At 45.9% G+C, this 21,136-nt stretch overlaps 1 protein-coding gene across 1 annotated transcript; it reads right to left on the bottom strand.

Moving 5' to 3' along the window:
- Nucleotides 1–428: 428 nt before the first annotated feature.
- Nucleotides 429–20,998, bottom strand: Smyd5 (SMYD family member 5). The gene is made up of 13 exons (XM_003468998.5): nucleotides 19,018–20,998; nucleotides 8,241–8,349; nucleotides 7,587–7,726; nucleotides 6,986–7,107; nucleotides 6,549–6,618; nucleotides 5,901–6,005; nucleotides 4,939–5,001; nucleotides 4,655–4,725; nucleotides 4,231–4,337; nucleotides 3,761–3,817; nucleotides 2,654–2,748; nucleotides 1,886–1,956; nucleotides 429–1,791 (listed from the first exon to the last, which is right to left on the bottom strand). The coding sequence occupies exons 1-13, from the start codon at nucleotides 19,111–19,113 to the stop codon at nucleotides 1,647–1,649; spliced, it is 1,251 nt and encodes a 416-aa protein (XP_003469046.2). The 5' UTR covers nucleotides 19,114–20,998; the 3' UTR covers nucleotides 429–1,646.
- Between the last annotated feature and the right edge of the window lie 138 nt (nucleotides 20,999–21,136).

Raw genomic sequence — 21,136 nt, 5'->3', positions numbered from 1 at the left:
TAAGGACACACAGAGTTGAGGTTTCCAGACTTACTCTTCTGGTCTCAAACAATCATTTTGAGGAAAGGTAGTTGAAGTCCATTGAATAAAATCATTCCCGAGATCCTTTAGGACCAATGCTCAGACTGTTAGTCTTGGATCCCCATGTAGTTCCTTGTTGAAGAGATCAGGAAGCCCCAGAAAGCTGTAGTTCAGCTCCTTGAGGAGATGAATCATCTTGTAGCCTAGCTCCTAGGATCAAAACCAGGCTTTGGAGGACGTTTATTCTGATTTTAGGAACACCTGCACAGAGCTGAGAGATGAACATAGCTGGGGAAACTAGCTCCCATCTCCTGCCATCACATCTAACTTGTGTCCCTCTGTACCAACCCGTATGACTGCTGGAAGCCCTGTTCAGCCATTCTCTACAAAACAAACTTACAAAGGCCTGTCGCCACTCATACTTTATTGAGGAAGTGGGCAGGTATAGCAGAGAGGGCGCTGACTGCTGTGAAGGAACAAAGACCCAGCAAGCAAGGGAGCCAGATGGTCAGGTCCCACGTGGCTCCATGGCCAGGGAAGGGTCTGAAGGGGGTACCTGTTTTCCCTGGGATCACTAAGAAAGATGATGGGATGGCCCCTCAAGGAAGGTAGGCAGGAAGAAACTGGGTTGTGATGCTTGTGATGCCCATAGCACCCAACCCAGGAATGAGAAATGCTTATCTGGGGGAAGGAAGGGACAGTCATGGCTAACTGCCAAGTATCTAACCTAGCTCCTTTAGGTTTCTGGAAGACTTCAATGTTCCCTGTGGAAACTCTAAAGATGGAGAGCCCTTCACTGGCCCATGTTAACAGGTCTCGGAAGACTCGAACATCCTAAACCAAGGAACACAGGCCTGTCATCCTACATGTCACAGCCAGACTGCTAGAACTTTCAGTAGGAAGAAGGTGTAAGAAAGGGCAATGAGCCCTTCCTGAGGAAGGCAAAGGCCTCTTCCATACCCCATGGGGCCTGCTACTGTGCCAGGGCCTAGGAGTCAAGGCACGAGGTACAGAGATTCTGGTATCTAGGGAAGGGGTTAATCTCCACTTCTCCTGATGTCCAAAGTGTGAGAACTGGACAGGAGGGGAAATGTCCCTGGTCTAGTGTTCCCTGGCAGCCAGCCTGAAGGAAGGTGCTCTGGAGGCCCAGATCCTCCTTTCTGCCTGTATCCTCTGGCTCATCCTATCAGCTACAGCTGTGGCAGGTGTGAGATAGGGAAGCATCACACCTGCCATTCCCACTTCAATGATACTGGTGTGCTATGAGATATGCCACTGTTACCCCTCAAAATAAGCCAATAATCAGATGAGGGGAGAAGCCTCTGGTGGACAGGTGAGTGTGGACTAAGAAACACTGGTAGGCCCAGAGCCTGGTTCCAACCCCCTCACACCTACATGGAGTAAACTCAAGGGAGGTCAGTTCTGGAAGGCTCGGTGATGGCACAGGGCCGGAGCAACTCAGCAGCAGTGCTTAGGGCCTAGGATGCAGCCCTCGTCTCACGCTCTGGCAGAGTGCTGGAAGGGGGAAAGCAGGTAATGGGGAGTTTCTTCCAAGCCTCTTCTCTGGGGGAAAGGCTCCTCTTCTGGCAGGGTCTGGGGCAGGGCCCCTTCCAGGGAGGGCAACCTCACACATCAGTCATCTCATCCCCTAGCTCTGCATCTTCTGGCTCTCCTTCCTCCTCCTCGTCTTCCTCCTCCTCTGAGGTCACATTGGGTTCATCAGCCTCTGCCAAGCATTTGGGGCAGGAACAGACAAACAGATAGTTCTCCCTGCAGGTGGGAGGATGATGAGGGTGAAAAGTCAGGCAGCCACAGGATGAAAGGCCCCTGAGCCCAGCTGCCCAACCATGTCCCCAGGTGGCACCTGAGGATCTTATGGCGGCTGTGGCGGCTGCGTTCCCGCTGACAGCAGTCTAGGTAGCTGATACAGATTTCCTGTAGGACAGAGGAGAGACAGAGGTCTCATATTCGGACAGACTGGATTAGAGTAACTAGATGATGTACCTTCCCTTAGACAGGCGAAGGCTCCACCAACAACTGCCCTGTCTCCAATCACAGTCCATGTCCTGGGAGCCAGGCCTGAGCTGCCCTTCAGTGGAGGACAGGCTACCCCAATTCACCTCCCATGGCTTCAGCAGGCAGGCACTGAAGTTTCAACAACCAGCATCAGAGACAGAAGGGAGGCTCCAGGTGGCTTTGGGGCATGGTGAAAGCCAGTCAGTGGCCAAGGTCTGTAGCTAGGCTCAGAGGTTACCCTGGTGTGATTCTACGTGCTCTGTATACTGCATTCATAGCCAGGACACCCAAACCACACCAGCTCCCCCCAGACCAAGCCACAAAGAGCTACCTCCCACTTTCTTAGAATCTGCAGATCTGTTGATCAATAGGTGGCTGGGGACAGGAATCTGGGCACACAGCTGTCCCTCAAACACTGCTCTGAAGCTTTCTGGAGTTTTTTGAAGCAGGGTGGGATTAGAATATACCTAAGGGCAAACACTCAGGACCTAAGGAATGTGAGAAGTCTCCAAGATCCTGACCTTAAGAGGCTCTAGCCACCACTGTTCCTAATCCCTGGAGAGAACTTACCAGGCCCACTGTCTACAACAACCCTTGCAGCCCTAGCCCACCTCACCTCTCCTGGGCTAATATCCTCCAGGGCGGTGACATGCAAAAGGAAGTTGTTTTCTGGGAAGGAGGTCTCTGCATTGGGGACACAGCTGTGGTTACCTAGGTCATAAGAGGCAGGTAAAGAATATTATTAACTAATAATAGTATTAATTATTGTTATCATCATCATCTCAACTCTGCAGAGCACTGTGAGTTCCTTCTTTTCCTGTTCTCAGAATCCTGGCAGGGCTGAGTAGGTATCAGACCCCAGGTTTCCTGCCTCCCCATCCAGTGCTCTTTTCTGAAGACCGCAGAACACAGGCATAAAAGCACTCACACATCACTGCCCACTCCAACCTCTCAAGATTGGCCATTCATTCTGAGTTATGTTCTCATTGTCTCATTAAGAACAGATAGGGCTCTGAAGAGTTGCCCATATTATACAACCCAATTCAATCCTGTCTGCTACTAGATGTAAGGTAATGGCTAACTCGGGCCCTCTGAGAACCCTCCCTGGAGCCTGGCAGAAAGGGAAATACATGAGAAAACCAAGGGGCAAGTGCTGAGATCTGGTAAAGGCAGTTGGTAGAGCTAACTCTGGCCCTCCCAGTCAAGTGCTGACGAGACTGGCCTTCTCACCCGTACTCCCTCTCCCCAGTACCCTCAGGCCTCTTGGACTCTCTGAATGCTCCCTTAACACACCCCACTGGACAGTGATGCCGCAAAGCCCAAATTTTCCTTTGTGAGACATCAATCTCTGGTCTTAGCCAGGGCCTGGCACATTGTTTCATATGTAAGCATCTATTAAAGCTGAGCAGGTGACTGGGGGTATAGCTCAGTTGCAGAGCACTTACATAGCATATGTCTGGCTCTGGACCAAACATCCCTAGCACCATAAAAAAAAAAAAAGTAAAAGCAATTGAATAAATTAAATGAAATTAAATGGAGGAAAAAAAATGAAGCGAAGTCACCTAAGGGAATCCCCAAAGAAACTCAGGTCTAATCCCACACCCAGATTCAATCCAGCCAGCCTAGAAGGGCCACCTAAGAAAACTGAAAAAAGCCTCATGGCTATGAGGCTACCCAGCAAGGGTCCAGTCTACCCCCACCCCTACCCAGTGCCACGACTCACAACAGCTCTGAAGCACGAAGAGGCCAGACCCTTCACAGTTAAGGAACTCGCCGGTAGCTATAAAATAGTAACATGCAGACATTGTTCCACCCATATTATATTATAGGTAGAAGGAAACTAGGCTGGTGAGGAAAAACACCAGCTCCACTGTCCTGCCACCCCACCACACTAACATACTCAGGCCCTACCACTTTACCGAAACTTGCTTCTCTGAAGCACAAGCTTGCTCTTCTGTCTGCAACATCACCCTATTTGTCCGGCACTCCCCCTCCTCCCAGGATGGAGCCTCTGGGTGGATCTCTGGGCCATTTCTCAAGCATGTGTCCTGTGGACAGATCTGAAGCTGCCCATAGGTACAAAGGGATGACTTTCCCCACCATTAACTCAGAGCTTCCTGAGAATGACTGTGTCCACCTTTTGACTAAGGGTGTCTCCAAAGTTGGGCAAGGCTATGACCCCCTCTCACCAACCTGCCTCGATGTCCTTGTACAGCTGGTCAATGAAGGCATCCAGCTGCTCGCGGTCCTGAGGCTTCAGCTCTAGAGCATCACAGGCATGGACCCACTGGCTCAAGGAGCTGGGGTTCCCAGGCGGCCCATGTTTGGAAAGAAGAAGCCTCAAATGACAGGGCAAATTAAGCCCAGGCAGAAGGGGCTCCCACCACACCCCGATTCTTTCTTCACGGTGGGGCCCCCAATTCCCCAACAGATCAAAGCTCTTAGGAACAAACTCTTCTCCACTGGACTCCCCCTACCATATCCAGTTCAGCACTCTGGCCAAAATCACACCCAGCCCCACCCAAGGCTTGAAAGAAGGTGTGCCCACCTTCCTCAGTCAACCTCCCAACTGAACCCTGAGGGACAATCTAATAGCTCTGGAACATTCTCTCCTAACCTGGTCCCAATTCCTTGTCCGTTGGTCCCAACAAGGGCAAAGAGAGACCTGAATCCATCTGGAGTGAACCACTGTGGGAGAGAAAGAGAAGAGCTGAGCACTGGGATTCTAATCACTTGCTTTTCTTTCTGCTATGGCTCTGTTCAGGAAAACGTGTAAGCTTCTGCCACATCCCAACTCCAAAAAACCAAGCCAGCGTTGGCTCTGCTGTCCCAGGAGAAACCCAGTTGCTCCTGGGGAGTGAGGTAACCAGGAGGTGGTGGCCCCAATCTCCCCACACTCACCTGGCTGAGTGCTTCCTCATAGAGAGCCTCTGTGAAGAGTCTCCGCAGAAGTTCTAGTTCACCCTGGTGAAGGGAAGTAGGGAAAGACCTGCATCCCTGGACATCCAGGTAGGACCAGAATATCAGGTGAGGGAAGGAAAAAGGGCCTGCTGTGCAGACTGAGCTTTTCCTGGAGCCAAAAAAAGGCCTCAGAGTCCTTATCTCAAAAGAGCTTTGGCAGTCTGCTGACCTTCAACCCAGGGTAATGAACCTAAACTTTCTTGTTTTCTAGCATTTGTACCAGTGAGGCTGATGCAGGTTGGCTTAGGACATTTGTTTTCACTACCTTTGTTATCCTCCTGACTTGGCCTCAAAACCAACTAAGCTCTTCCTTATTTTCCTCTTGAATTCAGCACAGGTATGCCCATTCTAGAAGCATGCCTTACCCACAGATGTCTCTGCCTTCAGGCAGCTCCCCATGGAAATGTGCTGTCCTCATTGCAAGTCTGTATTGTGGGAATGGGCACTCGGGTGGGCTGACAGCTAACTGTGTGGACCTGCAGCCCTCCATTCTTCATTATAACTGACTTGCCTGCTGCACCCTCTAACAAGAGTCTTGCATTCTCAGACAATGTGAAGATCACTCTCAACATAGGGTATCCAAGCGCTCCCCACCCGCCAACTTCCCAACTTTTTTTTTTCTTTTGGTACTGAGAATCAAAATTCAGGACCTTGTACTTACCAGGTAGGTGCTATGCCACTGAACTATATCCCCAGCCCTCTGCTTCCCAATTTTAGCTGTACATTACATCATGAAATTAAATAGTGGCAGGAAGTAATTCCTCTGATCATTTTAAGGTGTCCTGGTTCTAATCCCTTTCTGTGGCTTGGAAAAGATGAAATGTAGTTTCCCATAAGTGGCCACCGTCTCCCAGGTTATTTGGGAAGGGTGAGGGGTGGAGACGGGGCAAGGGAGAACTAACCTTGAATTTGTCCCCCAGGAGTTTGTGGACAATCTCTTCCTCTTCATTGGCCGTTTTGTTACAGAACTGGGAGAAAAGCCTGATCCAACGGTCCTTATCCTTGGCCTGTAGAAGACAAATGTACTTAAGGATCTTGGACACACCTACCTCCTTAATGGCACCCCCATCCATGTGGGATAGACAGTCTCTTTCTAAAGTCCCTGCCTTCAGAGAACCATCACCTCACATGGGCTTCCCTGCCTCTGCCTGAGACTGACACCCTATACTGCCCACACTCAACCATGGCTCCTGCAGGGGCCAAACTAACCAATTCAAAACACTTGGAAAACAGGAAACTAGGCTAAGGATCCACAATATGAAATAGAAGAGGGTTAGAATAGCTTTTATCACTCTATGTGAGAGAAAGAATCTGGAAAAAGTGGTGCTTATAAATCAAATGCTGCAAGACACATCTTCCTATAAGATTTACTTGCAAAATGAACCCTGGCTCCCCATACCCTTTTTATTTAGCTAAGATTGTACACAGCTAGCATCTTTCCTTTGGGAAGCCCAGAAGTAACTGTGCATCTAAGCCAGGGCTCCGATATGAGACAAGACCCATGGCTGAGTGTGCCAGTCATCTTCCCTGGAAGAGTCAGGTGGTCTTACTTGCTTCACTGTGGCCACCATTCGGGCCATGAGCATGATGCTTGCAGTCTCAGGTGGGTAGTGAATACTCCTAGGGAAAGAAAAAAAGAGCAGTTTGGCCTTGAAATTCCCTCCTTAATAGCTGAGCTCTAGGAAGCCCAGTCTGAATGCTACAGAAAAACTCTACCACTTTCCATCAACTACCAAAAGAGGCAGGACTTGGGCAGCACTTAGGTAGATTTTGCATCTGTATGGGCTCTTTCTGGAAACTGTAAAGCACAGAAGATGGTGGAACTGGTGGCCCAGATTTAAGGTAGAGAATTGGTTGATATGTCTTCTATTTAGCCCTAAGAATGAAAGAAATATCTGCAGGATGGTAATAAGAAAGTTGGCAACATATGCTAAGCCTAGGCAGGTACGCCAGGAGGGAAAGATAAAGAGAAGAGGAAGAAACCTACCTCCATGCCTCCTGCAGCTTATTAAGAGGATGCAGGGGGTCATCCTGAGAGGGGCCTGGGCACAGGACCCGGTGGTATTGCTCCGCAGCTGCCAGCCGACATTCTGCACTGCAGTACATCACCTGTTTGGTGAGACAAAGGTCAATGCCCTAGAATCTGGCCATGGGGTGAAGAGAGCAACTCACAGACATCCCATGAAGCACTCGCCTACCCTAACTGCATTTCTTCCCCCAACAGCCTCTGAGCAAGAGCCCAGGAATCATGCGGTAAAAAAACAGGATGCTCTGAAGGCATGTGGGAAGAGTACCTAACCTAGACTAGTTACAATCATAGAAAAAAGAGAAATTTTCAGGTAGAGAGGAGAGTCCCTGCCCCAAGAAGAAGGCAAGCTCCCACGAAGCCCCTTTACTAGACAACAGAACTGGAACAAGAAGGACGGAACAAACAATTTCTGAGTCCTTTCAATGTTATACCCCACCCCCCAATCAGGGTTCTTGAGGGTTATAACCAGCCCTGTCTGGGCCCTTGTTCCTCAGTGAGAACTTCAACTAAGGCCTTCCTCATCTATCCCCTTTCAAGTGCATTCCCCTGAGATGCTCACCTGGCAGTGGGGACAGTTCTGGTGGAGGTCCTTGCGCACAGTACATAGCTCTGGGTGAGGGAGAACCTGGCCTGGTTTCCCAGTCAGCCTCTGGGCATTTTCCTCTGCCTTTTCCAGAGCCCGGAGGCAGTGGTCACAGGCTAAGGGTGAAAGCCAGACACAATGTAACTGTCCCAAGAGCTAGGCCTCATCTCCTTTCACACTACTATTTCCCCCTCCACCCCTCCAACTAGAATGGTGCCTGGCACAAAACAGGTGCTCCATACAAGTCTGGAGCATGAATGACTACTTTAATGATGTGAATGAATGAGTTTCACATGCATCCAAAAACAAATGACCCCTCCTCCTCTCGAGAACTCCCTGGCACCTCTTTCTAACTCCTCCTGCTTCTCAATCAGACTCAGACTGTGGGGCTCTGAGTTCTGCCTGAGAGGCAGTCCTCCCCTAGGAATCACGTCAGAGGAGCCTGTTAACTGCAAAAACACTGCCCCTAACACCAGAGAGTGGACAGAGGTATGATTCTCAGGCAGCTCTGCAGTGGCTCCAAACACCCAGAGTACCAGAGACATCAGTTAGTACAGTGTATGCAGTTGTCTTTTATACACAAAAGTGACAGGGCTCAGCAGCCATGAGGAATAGATGAGATGTGCTCACCTCGGTAGCGATAAAGTGCATTCCAGAGAAACTGTGCAGCCACCAGGGGCCTTTCCACGAAGATCGTTTCTCCCTTCCGGATCAGTTGTGTGGCAAACAGTCCCTTTCCCTAAACAGAGAGAGAAAACAAAAAGAATGGGATGGCCATAAGAAGGGTCAGAAGACAGACCTCCAAGAGCTCCTGGAAGGCCACCAAGACTCACACTCACAGGCCTTCCTCCTAGCAGATGCCTAAGAGTTCAGAGTGAATGCTCTGCAACCTGATAACTTCCTGCCCTAGAAAGTGGCTCTGACCTCCTTTCAGATGCACTTTTCCACCCATTTGGAGCCTGGCAGCGGAAGGAGCTGCAACAGCAACTGTGTGTCAGACCATTCAGAGAATTCTTAACATGGCTAAAATAGAGCTTAACACCCCAGCAGATTGAGGCCTCCTGTAGCAGGAGCTACTAATGACAATGACAGAGCAGCCCTCTATGCCCAATCCCAACCCTTACAACCCTCCAAGTTCCCAGCAATAGTGCTGCTGCTCAGAGTTGCAGAGAAATCCTATACCTGTGGGGAAGTAAGCTTAGTTTGGAGAAAAGCCTCTTTCCTTGATCAGCAAGTTACAGCATCTATGGTAGCATAGCACCTGGCAACCAAACAAGTTTGTGAAGTGTTACGGCTTGTGTTTGGATGGCCCCCAAGCCTCACAGATATAGAGACAGCTGAGACTAGTGTTTGTGATTGGTTTGTTGTCTAGTGCCGGGAAGGGTGGTGTGAGTGCTGCACCTGCCCAGGGGTGGGTTGCCAGTACACAATAAGAGGGAGGGAAACAGGCATGCTTTTTCCCTTTTCCCCTTTTTGCTCTTGTCACTTGTGGCCTCCATGAATGGTTGCCCATTTGCTATGTCACCCTGCCTTGAAGCCAGCTGAGTATGGACTGAAACCTCCAAAAACTGTAAGCTAAATAAACTTTTCCTTCCTTCATTTTGTGTGTCAAGTATTTGTCTCAGCAATGACAGAAAAGTTACCAAGGCAGTATTTGGTACCAGTGGAATGGGGTCATTGCTGTGACTGTACCTGACCTGTGGTTCAAGAGCTTTGGTAATGGCTTGTGGGAAGAGTCTGGAAAGGTTCAGACATGTCACCTGAAAGAGTAGTGCTGGAACACCATAGGCTGTTCTGTATGGGAGACCAGAAGGCTGACAGAAAGCCTGCCAGACTAGACTCAGGAGGTTTCTGCTGGGAAGAAGAATTACATTGGCTGCTGGACTCCAGAAGATGTGTGTTATGACTTGGCAGAAAGTTTGTCTGCATTTTGCTTGTGTCTAGAGACTTTGCCTGAGACTAAGATTAAGGATGGACTGATTATTCTGGTAGAAGAAATTTCAAAGCAATCAAATGTTGAGATGGTAGCATGGCTATTACTGGGAGCTTTTAGCTAGATTTATGTTGCAAATCAAGAGCAAAGAGCACAGCAGGGTGACTTAAAACATTGTGAGTTTGAACAGAAAGGAAACTCCAGTAAAGGTATGGACTACAAATATAGAGCTGAGATCTCAATTGCTGAGAAGAACAGGAGAATAGAAAAGATGCCCTGCAGGCATCACAGGAAAAGGCAGCAGGTCTCCACCCTTTGCTGCCTCAAAACTACAAAAGTGAAAGACCTTGCTTGGAGGAGAAAGTTTCAGAGCACCATGTTCCAGAATGGTGGTAATGGCCACATAGGCTTCCAAAATGGTGGTGGCCACACTAGGCTCCAGAATGGAGTTGGCATAGAAAATCTGTTCCTCACAATCAGGTTCAGAGTGTCCAGTGATCCAGGCTCTTTGTCCCTACAGCCAACAGAGAGGAAAACCTGGCTACTGCTTCAGCTAGCAGCAGACCTTGGGCACAAGTTCTGAGGTTAAAAGGGCTTCCACCTCATTTCAGAGGGCATAGGAGGCCAGGCAGTGTGCCCAAAGAGGGCAATGTGTAAAGCTGTGAGTGTGAAGCCAAAGGTGCAACGGAGAACTCAGAAGTTTGAAAAAGCCAGGAGTTGGGGCTAGAGATTTAGCTCAGCGGCATAAGCGCCTGCCTTGCAAGCAGGCAGTCGTGAGTTTGATCCCTGGTACCGATAAAAACGAAAAAGACCAAAAAAAAAAAAAAAAAAAAGAAAAAGCCAGGAGTGTGGATCATCTAAGGAAACCTGGAAGAAGGGAACATAGCAGGCCTAAGAGAGAAGTCCTGGGAGCCATAACCACCAGAAGTGATGTAAGGATGGTCACTCAAACCTTGCAGCTCACAACCAGACTGCTTCAGATGCAGAGTGTGAACTCCAGGACTTAATGTTTACCCTTCTGGATATTGGACTTGTGTTGATTCCAATTCTTTGTATCCTGTTTGTACATTTTGAATGGTAATATTTATCTTGTGCCATTTATGTTGGAAATATTTAGCTTTGTTTTCATTTGTATGAGGGGTTACTGCTGTGAGTTTGCCTTAGATCTTGCAGGAGACTTGGAACTTAAACTGATACTGTTGGAGTTTGGTAACTCTAGCAGATGGACTACATATATTTTGTATAAAGGATGTGCATGAGTCTTTGGTGGGGCCAGAAGTGGAACATTATGGCTTGTGTTTGGATGGCTCCCCATGCTTCATAGTTATAGAGGCGGCTGAGACTAGTGTTTGTGATTGGTTTGTTGTCTAATGCTGGGACTGGCAGTGTGAGTGCTGCATCCATCGCGGTGAGTAGCCAGCACACAATATAACGGAGGGAAATAGGGATGCTTCTTCCTTTTTGCTCTTGTCACTTGTGGCTTCCATGAATGGCTCTCCTTAGTCATGTCACCCTGCCTTAGAGCCAGCTGAATATGGACTTAGACCTCCCAAAACTATAAACTAAATAAACCTTTCCTTCCTTCATTTTGGGCGTCAACTACTTTGTCTCAGCAGGAGAGAAAAGTAACCAAGAAAAAGAGTTGCAATAAAATTAATGAGCTAATCCTCGCACCAGCCTTAATGTTAATTTTCTGTGAACCTGTGAGCCAAATGAGTCACTTCTTTACACCATTTCCCATATGAGAAGTATGATAACACCTAATAGGTAGTTTCCAAGATTCAGTGATATAGCACAGGCATCTCATGAGCTCTAGCTCCTTACTACTCAGTTTGAGGTACATGACTAGCAACAGCAGTTATCACTTGGGATATTTGCATCTTAGGCCCTACTCCAGACCAGCTGAACCAGAATCTGGATCTTACCAGGCTTCTCAGAAGCTTCCTATACATGTTAAAGTTTAAGAAGCACTGGTCTAACTCACCCTCTCTCTTCTCTCTCATATATATAACACTGTGTACATCATGATGAACAATGAGTAAACAGTCTCTGAACTGCCCCGTCTCAACTGTGCCAGACTCAAGAGTCAGCTTCAGGACCCATGCAGTTACTGGCCCTGCTGGCACTTGATCCCCCTGCTCACTTAGGGAAGACAGCAGTGCCCCTAACAATACTGAGCTGCCAAAACAAAGGGCAAAAAGAAAATTGCTTAACACAGCAGTAAAAACGCCCTGTCACTATGACTTTCTCAAGTACTGTCTTTTTAGCACTGGTACTCTGGCAAGATGGGGCCCCTTGCAAACCTAGAGCAGAAAACCTAAATGTATAGACCAGGATAGGCCCTAAGCAACCCAGGAGTCACAAAAATCTGAATTCTGTGAACAACACTAACAGGAGAATGGGACAGGTGAACAAAGCCAGCAAAGCCACAAATGCACCTTGACTGATTTCCTGGAAGCCCAACCCCCACATTTTGTGGTCTCTGAAATCCAAACTGGCAAAATGAAATTTTCAAATCTCAGTACTGGATAAATACATAAATATCCTTCTTCCTCTTCTGGAGGGCCAAATTGAGAAAATACTTAGTAATCAAAATCAAAAAGGGAGCAGGGTGTGGTGGCACACTCCTGTAATCTCAGCACTTTGGGGACTGAGACAGGAGAATCATTGTAACTCAAGACCACCCTGGGCTACAAAGTGAACCCAAGGCCAGCCTGAACTGCACAGTGAGACCCTATCTCAAAAAGAAAAAAAAAATCAAAAAGGGAAAAATGGGGTGGGGGGTGAAACATACATCAGTACTAAGGGAAAAAAATTCAGGAAAAGAATCAGAGTTGTTCCTTTTATACATCCACTCATCCCCAAAACATTCATGTCAAGAAGTGTGACTGGGTGTGATGGTGCGTGCCATTTATCCCAGGACTTGAGTTCCAGGTCAGCCTGGGCTACAAGCAATATTCTGTGATTAAAAAAAAAAAAAAAAAAATCAGGGAAGAGCACTGACAGGAGAAAAACTATTCTTCTACTTTGAAAGAAACTTTTTAAAAATTACACAAAACTCTAAGCCATGTAGTAATCCCCGGTGTGGCACTGGGGATTGAACCCTGCTCCTTCACACTGAGCTACATCCCCAGCCTTTTATTTTTTATTCTGATAACAGGTCTGTTATGGTTGATACATTGTGTCAACTTGAAAATTCTAGAAGCTTAACTAGGTGGTTCAGTGGTTCTACATCCTGGGTGTAGAGGATAAGCCATTATTGTTCTAAGATGTTGACTGTCAATTTGAGAAGATCAGAAATTTAACTAAGTGATTCAGCAGGGGACCAGGGTCCTTACTTTATAACATCCTCAGCCTGTGCAAGAGGATGGCAAGCAGATGGCATGAGTGCTATACCCACCCAAGGAGAATAGCCTACTTACAATATAAGGGAGGAAATGAGGCTTGCTCTCCCTGCTTCTGGTTCTTGTTTTGCTGTCTTTTGCCCTCTGGAAGTACTGCCCCTGTGCCATGCCATTCTGCCTTGGAGCCAGCTGATTACATACTGAAACTTCCACAAACTGTGAGCTAAATAAACTTTTCCTTCTTTAATTTTGGGCATCAGGTATTTTGTCACAGCAACAAGAGAAAAGGTAACGAACACAGAATTTGGTATTGGGAGTGGGACCATTGCTATGACTATACCTCACTATGTAGTTCAACAGCCTTTGGGAATAGCTTTATGGGGAGAGTCTGGAAAGATTCAGAGACGGTGCCTGAAAGAGTAGCACTGCAACACCATAGGCTGTTCAATATGGGAGGTTCTGGTCAGAGCTCAAACCAGAAGGCTGATAGAAATCTTGCCATTAAAGACAAGGCTCGGGAGGTTTCTTCTGGGAAGGTCTGCATGGGTTGCTGGATTCCAGATGATGTGTGTTATGGCTTGGCAGAAAGTTTGCATTTTGCTCATGTCCAGGGACTTTGCCTGAGGCTAAGATTAAGGGTGGTAGACTAAGTGATCTGGCAGAAAAACTTTCAATGCTAATGTTGAGGCTGTGGCATGGCTACTGTTGGTGGCTTTTAGCCAGATTTATGTTGAGAATTATAGCAGCTGGCAGATCCAGCAGAATGATTTAAAACACTGTGAAGTTGACCAAAAAGGAAGCTCCAATAAAGCTGTGAACTGTAAAAATATGGCTGAGGAAATCTCAATTGCTGAGAAGGAACAGGAGAATTAAAAAGATAGCCTGATGACATTACAAAAAGCAGCAAGTCTCAAACATTTACAGCCTCAAAACTACAAAAGTAGAGAGCCAGAAATACAGCTCAGCAGCATAAGAACCTTCTGGCAAGCACATGGTCCTGAGTTCGATTCCTGGTCTCAAAAAAATAAAAACAAAACAAAACAAAAAACTGCAAAAGTGAGAAAGATTTTGCTTTGAGGTGAAAGTCAAAGAGCATCATGTTCCAGAATGGCGGTGGCAGAGAAAATTTCCTCAGGATTAGATTCAGGCTGCCCAGCAATCCAGGTACTCAATCCCTACAGCTAAGAGAGAGGAAAGCCTAGCTACTGCTCCAGCTGGCAGCAGACCTCAGCATCATCCACATGGTGCTAGTTTTAGGTGCATACAGAATGTAAGAGTTCTGAGGACAAAAAGGCTTCCACTCCAACTTCAGAAGGCCTGGGAGGCCAGGCAGTGCGCCTCTAAGAGGGCAATGTGTGAAGCTATGAGTGTGAAGCTGAAGGTATAGTGAAGACCCAAGTAGTGTGAAAAGCCAGGAGCATGGATCATCTAAAAAAATCTGCAAAAAGGGAACAAAGCCAGCCAGAGAGAAACTGTGGGAGTACAATCACAAGTGTAGAGGGGATGGAGTCACACAAGCTTTTTAGAGCTCACAACCAGACTGCTTCAGATACTAGAAGTGGAACTACAGGACTTAATGTTTGCCTTCCTGGCTTTTGGACAGGCCTTTGTCTCAATCCTTTGTATCCTCCTGTTTGTAACTTCTGGAATGAAAATGTTTATCTTGTGCCACTGAGTATTAGAAGTGTTTACTTTGTTTTCATTTGTACAGGGGGATTCAGCTAACAGTTTGCCTTAAATCTTGGAGGAGACTTGGGACTTGGACTTTTCAGTGATGCTGAAACTGTTAGGACTTTGGCAACTCTTACAGATGAACTAAATGCCTTTTCCATTAAGGGATGTACATGAATCTTTGGGGAGCCATGGGCAGAATGTTATGGTGTGCCTCTGGAGCCTCATAGAGCCATGGGGGGCAGGCCTTTTGAAGGAGGCTGAGACTTGCATTTGTGATTGGTTTGCTGCCTAATGCTGGGACTGGCAGTGTGAGCGCTACATCCACACAGGGGCAGGGAGCTGGCATACAATATAAGCGAGGGAAGGAGGTGGGCTCTTCCCTTTGTACTCATTGCCTTTAGGATCTTTGCAGCTGCCATGAATGATTGCCCTTCAACCACGCCACCCTGTGTTGGAGCTAGTTGAGTATGGACTGAAACCTCCACAAACTGTAAGCTAAATAAACTTTTCCTTCCTTCATTTTGGGTATCAGTGTTTCATTTCAGCAAAGAGAGAAAAACAACCAACACAGAGTCTCACTAACTTGCTAAAAATTGCCTAGGCTAGGCTTGAACTTAAATCCTCCTACCTAAAGCCTCCCAGAATGCTGGGACTACTGGTGTTCAACCATGTCCAGTTCCATGTAGATTGTTCATTTGTCTATTTATTTATTTATTTATGATACTTTAAAACAGGTTCTATGTAGTCCAGGTTGGCCTCAAACTTGTGTCAATCCTTTTGCCCCAGCTTCCCAAGTGCTGGAATTACAGGCATGTGCTACCACACCTGGCTTCCATGTAGTACATTCTAAAATCTTGATTAAACGGTTTTCTAGAAAATTACAAATGTCCAAAATAATTCAAAAGGAAGAAAGCCCAAACATACTAGTAAAACAGGCTGAGCTCAGGCTAGTGTATACCAGAATGGCATTCCAGGTAGTTCACAGGATCTACTTGGGTTTCTGACCCAACTGGTCCTGTCCCTAGGAAACAGTTGGTACATATTTGAAAATCATTCCAGTCAACATCTGTAGAAATAGTAAAATGCTGTAAACAACTACATGCACTTGTCCATATGGTTTCATAAGATAGTTCTCACAGACTTTCAAACAATAAATAATTATCATTTTACCTTAAACCAAACATGACCTTCATGGAGTAACATGAAGATGACACAAAGAAATAAATCACAGACCAATCTCACTCAATGAATACAGTTGCAAAAGTCCAAGATAATCCATCTTGTTACCAGTTCATATAGGTATACGATTTTCTCCAACAGCAGATTAGATGTACATATGGAGAGGGCAACCAGCTATGGTTTTTATTTGGGTTTTTTGTGGTACTGGTGATCAAACCCAGGGGTACTCTATGATTAAACTACATCCCCTGCCCCTTTCATTTTTTATTTTGAAACAGGTTCTTACTAAGTCTCTAAGTTGTCTGGGATGGCCTCAAACTTGCAATCCTCCTGCCTCAGCCTCCCAAGTAGCTAAGGTTACAGGCATGTGCCACTGCTAGTGTCATGATAAAAGCCTGGGACAGGACAACTGAGCAAGAGGAGTGGCTGAAGTGATGGAAGTTAGAAGGAAAGAGTGAAGGAAGAAGGTGACTAAGAGATGAGAGAAGCTAGAGATAAAGATGAAATATTACCACAAAGTAGGAGTGATGGCATGGAAACCTATCACACTGGGAGCCACCTGGGAGCACCAGAAGCTCTGGGTGGAGATGGAGATGTTAGCAGCTAAGGTGAAAAAGGATATAGAACAGCTGATTTCCTCTAGAAGGATAGCACTTCAGATGCCTCCAGAGCAGAAATAACAGAAGGGAAGCCTACAGGGGGAAATTGGATCAATACAAAGACGCTGACAGCAGAAGATGGATGACTAGAAAGCTAATATCTTGTGCAAGGACTAAGAATAAACACAGACATTATATATTATAAATTCTTGAACCTCACTAGTACCTGCCCCACCCAAGAGAACAAAGCAATACCATTTGCACATATCAAATGACAAAGCAGGAAAGCAAATAATGCTAGTGAGAACAAAGGGTGTCTTCATAGGATTTAAATGCCAACATCCTTTATCTCAGAACAAAAACTAAGACACAACATAAATGGTCCATAAACAGCTGGGGGTAGTAGCACACATGCCTATGATCCCAAAAGAGGCTCAGGCAAGAAGACTGCCATGAATTCAAGACCAGCCTAGGCCAGCCTGGCTAGTTCAAGGCCAGCCTGAATTACACAGCAAGACCCTGTCTCAAAACTAACGAATATAGAGAGTTAAAAAAATTAGATCTCCCAAAGACCCAATTAAGAAAAAAAAAGGGAAACCAAAACAAAATGACTCTTCTCAGAAGTACAAATGACCAATAAAAAAATAAAACAATGAAAAACTGCTCATCATCACTGCTCAGCAGAGAAATGCAAATTAACACTACACTGAGATACGATCTTACCCCAGAAAGAATGGCTATCATCAAGTAATATAATAATAACAAATACTGACGAGAATGTGGGGAAAAGGAACCCTTGTACATTGTTAGTGGAACTGTAAACTAGTGCAACCACTAGAGAAATCAGTGTGGAGATTCCTCAAAAAACAAAATAGAAATTTCATTTGACCCAATTATCTCCCTTCTAAGTACCTTCTCAAAAGAATGAAAATCATCCTATTACAGGGATTTATGCATACCCATATTTATGACAGCACAATTTATAATAGTTCTTGGAAACAGCATATATGTCCATCAACTGATAAATGAATAAGAAGAGTGTGGTATTTATACACAATGGAATACTACACTGACATAAGATAAGACATTGGTTGGTAATGGATGCAACTTGAGAACAATGCTAAATGAAATAAGTGACAGAAGCTCAAATATAACATGGTTTCTCTTACATAAGAAATGTTATATATATCATATACATATGATATATATAACTGTATGATGGTTGTGTGTGCATATATAGAGACAGCACCAGTACAAAATAGAAGACAAATAGCAAGTAGGAAGTTCAAATACTCCAAATTACAAATCCTACTGTTTTTATACACTAATTTATTTCACTTATACTACCAATTGATCTTAGTTCATTAAAAAAAAGTTTAGCGTTATTGTCTGTTTTTTTTTTTTTTGTAAGAATCTTTTTTGGTTTATGTCTTTTACTTTTTTTTTTTTTTTTTTAATGTCTTTTACTCTTGAGAGTTTTTTGGAGGTTCCAGTAGGGGAACGCAGCTACTTGTATACCTCTGATCAAGGAAACAGGGTAGTTTTCCTCTCCCAAGTGTGTTGCTTCAAGAGAGAGACACCATGGAACAGAGCGGGAGAAAGGGACAGCTGCCTAGCCAGCCAGGTCAGCCAAGAATTAATGAGATGACACATGTTGCAGTCAGATTGCTCTCAGTTTTTTTTTTTTTTTTTTTTGCCTTTTTGAGAGAGTGTTACTAGGCAGTTCAGGCTGGCCTTGAGCTCACTGTGTAGCCCTGGCAGGTCTCGAATTTGCAAGGATCCCCCTGCTCAGCCTCCTGAGTGCTGGGACTGCAGGCACGCACCACTAGGCATGGCTCACATCCTGTCTTTTACTGATTAATTATTTTGAAGATAGCAATACACAGTATTGTTATTATCTTAATATGAAATTGTTCTATCTTCAAAAAATTAATAGGCTTATTGATATCGAAATACATTTATTGATATTGAAAGATTCACTCTTGCATCCAAAAAGTACTTTCTAAAACATGATGTAATAGACATACACATTTGCACAAGTATAGGATTATGAGTGATTTTTATCTTTAGTTTCCTTATATACATTTTATATTTTCTTCTACGAAAAGAAAATATACTATATATATCCTATACTTTCTTCTTCTATAACATGATAATAAAAAGGATGAAATCATGTCATTGCTGCTTAAAACCTCTCAAATGCTTGCCCGGCATTTGAGTTCTCACCCAAGTTCCTTAACATTTCAAGACCATAAAATCCTGGTCTCTCCGCATTCTACCACCCGTATCTCACATAAAGTGTCCCTGAGAACCTATGGTTTTCTGCAACTGAGTTCCTCTGCGCTGAACGCCCCCATCAACCGCTCCCTGATCTCGGCAGCAAATTCCCTCAGCCTGAGCCAGGAGGCCTCGAGGCCCCAGCTCCGCCTAAAGCAGCCACAGGAGGCTAAGGGCCTTAGGACCGGATTCCGCTAAAACCCGGCGTGCACTAAGACGCTAGAGACGGGGATCTACGGCGCGACCAGTCTGGTAGCCTGAGCACGGAGGCAAGACAGGGAACCCTGGACACGAGCATGGGCTGGGCCAGGCGGTACAAGAAGCTTTAGACATGGATTCCTGGGGCTCTCTCCAAGGACTCACAAAGTCTGGGCTCCAGGCGGAGTCCGCCCTGACCTCACCTTGGCGCTACTCACGAATCGGACTTCCACTGCAATCCCGGCCGAACCCGCCACGCCCACGCAGAAAGAGAACACTTCGCACATGGAGGCCGCCATCTTGGGCACGCCTCCGCTTTCTGACCCTTGACCCCGCCCCTGGAAGCTCCGCCCCCGAGGCCCCGCCCCTTGTTGAGTGCTCTGGAGGGGCTCGGAATTTGCACACACAGTCCTGAGAGTTCGAATTTCAGTCCCTTAGTTCATTGACTAGCTGTCGCGGAGATTGCCTTTGTACTCACATCTCTGCAGTTTTGTGGCTGTCTGCCTGCGCAGCCCAATATCGGAGTCTATGTATGTGTAGTTTTGACATATTTCAGTCTGATTTCACCTTTGTATCTATTGTGCCTTTGTCCACCTAGGGGTTTGCTAATCTAGAAAACGTTCTATGGACCTGGCATAGAGATAGAATGAGCAAAAGGCAGTTAGTTATTTCTGTCCTCTCTCTCATACTAAATGGTGGAAATAGCTTATAGCTTGGGCACACTCATCCCACCTACTCATCCTTCTAAATCTGATGCAAGATTTCCTTTCTCCATAAACCTGCAGTGGGGCAGACTGTCGTAGGAAAGATCAAAGGGACGCTAAACGCTGGGTGGGTGTCTGCCTCAGTATTCTCCAGAGGCTTACGGACCTTTGGCACCCTAGCTGGTGGAAAGGTCTAGACTCAACCTCAGTCAGGTCTAAGGACCCCTTAAACTGGATGAAGTGAATGAACACATTCTGCGAACAGGAGAGACATGTGTCCCTTTTTTCAGCACCACTGACCTATAGTATTTATCCCCACAAGTAGGCCTATCATAGTTTATTTCCTTGCTCCTCATTTGACTGTGTTCTTTAAAAATGAACCTGTGTGTGTGCACCTGCTATGCTCCCATGGTGACATCTGGGAATTGGGTAGAGTCAGTTATCTATTGATACAAAAAACAAGTGACAGGCGTAGTGGCATGCCTGAAATCCCAATACTCCGGAAACCTGAAGCTGGAGGATCCTGAGTTTGAGCCTAATTGGGCAACATAACAAGATCCTGCCTCAAAATTTTAAAAATAAAATAAGTAAAAAGGGCTGAACATGTGATCACAGTTCAGTGTAAAGGCTCTGGGTTCAATCCTTAGTACCACAAAAATAAAATAAAATACAAATGGCCCAGTTTTTCCTGAAACAGGCAGATGTAGCTGGATTCCTTTGACAAATAGGACTTTGGGTTTTGCCTTAGGAAAGGCTTCCCTGTAGATAGGGACAGAGAAATATTGTTGTTGTTGTTTTGTTTTGTTTTTTGAGACAAGGTTTTACTATGTAGTTCAGATTGGTCTTGAACTACGTATCCTAGACTGGCCTCAAATTTGCAGCAGTCCTTCTGCCTCAACCTCTGTGATTTTAGGTGTGTACCACCAGCACAGCCAGAGAAGCAATGTTAAGGCTGGACGCTGGCTTCCCTCAAGCCTGCTACCTGACATCCAGGAATCCAGTCTCTTGGGTCCAGGTTGTTTTCCAGGGCCTCCTTGGCTCCCTGATTTTTCCTCCCTGGCCTTCAGCAAGCAGCCTTGGGAGTAGCTAGGGACCTGCCCTCTCATCACCAGGAGGCAGGGCAGGCCTCCTTCTACTCTATCCCCACCACATACACCCCACACCCCCAGTCTTTTTTTTTTTTTTTTTTTTGTGTGTGTGTGTGTGGTACTGGGTATCAAACATGACCTTGTGATTGCCAGGCAGGCACTGTGCCACTGAGCTATATCCCCTTACCCCTAGCTACTGTTGAATAAACAGTGTAAATACTAGTTCTGAAAATGAAGATTGTTGGCTTCACCAGAGCAGGCTCCCTCGAGAGAAACTGAGCGAATTCCTGGGAAGGAAAGGCAGCCACAAGTCAGGATTTTGTAGAGGATGGAGGGTAGCATGGAAGGGCCTAACTTTTGTGAAAATATAGAAATATGCTGACAAATTGGATTCCTTACTTCAAGTAAAGTAAAGGCAGGTAGATGGAGAGAAAAAGATGAATTAATCCTTGGGAAGCCAGGACTGGTGTAGGTATTAGTCCCTCGAGTAAGAAAGCCTAAAAGCCTTAACAGTAACTGCACATTCACCA

The sequence above is a fragment of the Cavia porcellus genome, unplaced genomic scaffold (assembly GCF_034190915.1).
Source record: "Cavia porcellus strain 051 isolate PalLab524CR breed Dunkin Hartley unplaced genomic scaffold, mCavPor4.1 scaffold_18, whole genome shotgun sequence".
Taxonomy (NCBI): Eukaryota; Metazoa; Chordata; class Mammalia; order Rodentia; family Caviidae; genus Cavia; species Cavia porcellus.
This window is presented reverse-complemented; position numbering and strand designations above follow the sequence as displayed.